Genomic DNA, 1,766 nt, shown 5'->3' on the forward strand with positions numbered 1-1,766 from the left:
ATAGTTTCATCTTCAATGGCAGAACATAATTCTGTTGATTTACGTCCCATTTTGTGAATTTTTTTTAAATATCGAACATTTAGCTTACTTTGTGTTTGTTTTTGATTAATAGATTATGAACTTATAACAAACTAACAATTTATTATTACAATAGTTACTATGTGAATATTTTTTTAACATTAAATTTACAAATTTAGCTGTAGAGTTTTTAAAATTCTTCATGTTTAAAAATAAATGCTAAATATTGCTTTTTATGATATCAATCAGTTTCTTTACGTACAAAAAATTATTAAATATATTTTTTCACGAAAAACTAAGTGTAAGAATAATTTTTTTACCACTATATATAATCTTTTATAAATACCGTCAATTTCGTAAAACTTACCGATTTATTTAAGAAACCCTATATCAAATAATAATATTTTCATATTGTTGCTAAAGTTATTGGTTAATTCATAAGTAATATGTGTAATATTTTGAGTTGAACGACGACTGTTTTCTTTTTTTAAATGTCCTATTGATAACCTGTTACACTGTATGAGAAGGTAATGTTCGGGTGTCAAAGAAAACATGTATAGTTTTGTTTTTGTTGTGTAGGTGTGCTATAAATAAGCAATTATATTTTTTCAATATCAATATCGACAAAATGACAACTAGAAGTCTTACAGATATTTTCATTCTTATGAGGAACAATGCTTCTCAGAATAGGAACATGTATGCTGATCAGGTTTGTATTTCTTGGCTAATATTATTTTATTAGAATTCCATTTATTCATGTTGTTTTATTCTACTCTTGTTATGATTATGTTAGATTGTAGGTTTGACCTGATCATCATATTTAATATAAGATAATTTGTTTTGGTTGTGCCATCATTCGTTATAATGAAAATGATTAGTCGATCTGTACATTTTATTACTTTTGAACTAGAGTTAAATTAATATGTTTATATTACATTATCTGTTTAAGCATTTATTAAGCTTATTAAACTTTTTTGGTTTGTCTTGATTTTATTAAATTATTGTTTTAAATTTTATTTAGTTCATTTTCGTAGTATTGATAATTCTAATGTTGAAAGTTGTTCAATCCAACTGACTGTTGTGTTGAACATATGCTTTAAGAAGGGTGTTGACTCTAAAATGATTCTTATCAAGAACTTCCCTCTAATTTAAATTAATCAAAGTTTCTTGACATATTATGTTGAAATTTAAGCTTGATGTTATATTAAACTAATATTATTTAACAGTTATTAATTTGCAACATCCTTGTTATACCCTTTAAAAACCAAGCAGCTTTTGTGAATATTGAAAAACAAATTTATATCAATCGGTGACTTAGTGCACTTTCATGGGGGTGAAATATACTTTTATTTATTCAGGATTCTATATTTTATTTATTCAGGATATACTTTTTTCACTATTACATGCAAGCCAATCGTTATTATCACTACTGGGTTTCAGGTAATATTGTCTTAGTGGGTCTAGTTCCACCCATCTTCCCACCTGGTTTTCATTCTTACTTTAATGACTGTTATAACTCTAGCACCAGTTAGGGCATTAACTGGTACTTTACTTGAATAGTGGTATATTGAACTAACATATTTTTTAATTTTATATTTAATGTATTCTATATCTTGTACTCCAGACTGGAGTTACTTTGTGACAGCCCTCTCTGTGTTTGTCATATGCTCTCTTGAGTCTTTAGGTCTTGTTAATGTTCTCTTCTGTTCAGGAAGGCAGATCATGGGGGAGATGTCCGTCAATAAGTC

At 27.0% G+C, this 1,766-nt stretch overlaps 1 protein-coding gene across 1 annotated transcript in view; it reads left to right on the forward strand.

The window, feature by feature from the left end:
* Positions 1 to 450: 450 nt before the first annotated feature.
* Positions 451 to 1,766, forward strand: part of Syx16 (syntaxin 16) — a 26,653-nt gene continuing 25,337 nt past the window's right edge. The window contains exon 1 of the mRNA XM_014425691.3: positions 451 to 727. Within this exon, the coding sequence (XP_014281177.1) occupies positions 647 to 727 (81 nt within the window). The 5' untranslated portion in view covers positions 451 to 646. The remainder of the gene's footprint in view (positions 728 to 1,766) is intronic.

The sequence above is a fragment of the Halyomorpha halys genome, unplaced genomic scaffold, assembly GCF_000696795.3.
Source record: "Halyomorpha halys isolate HHAL.00 unplaced genomic scaffold, Hhal_1.1 Scaffold529.1, whole genome shotgun sequence".
Lineage (NCBI taxonomy): Eukaryota > Metazoa > Arthropoda > Insecta > Hemiptera > Pentatomidae > Halyomorpha > Halyomorpha halys.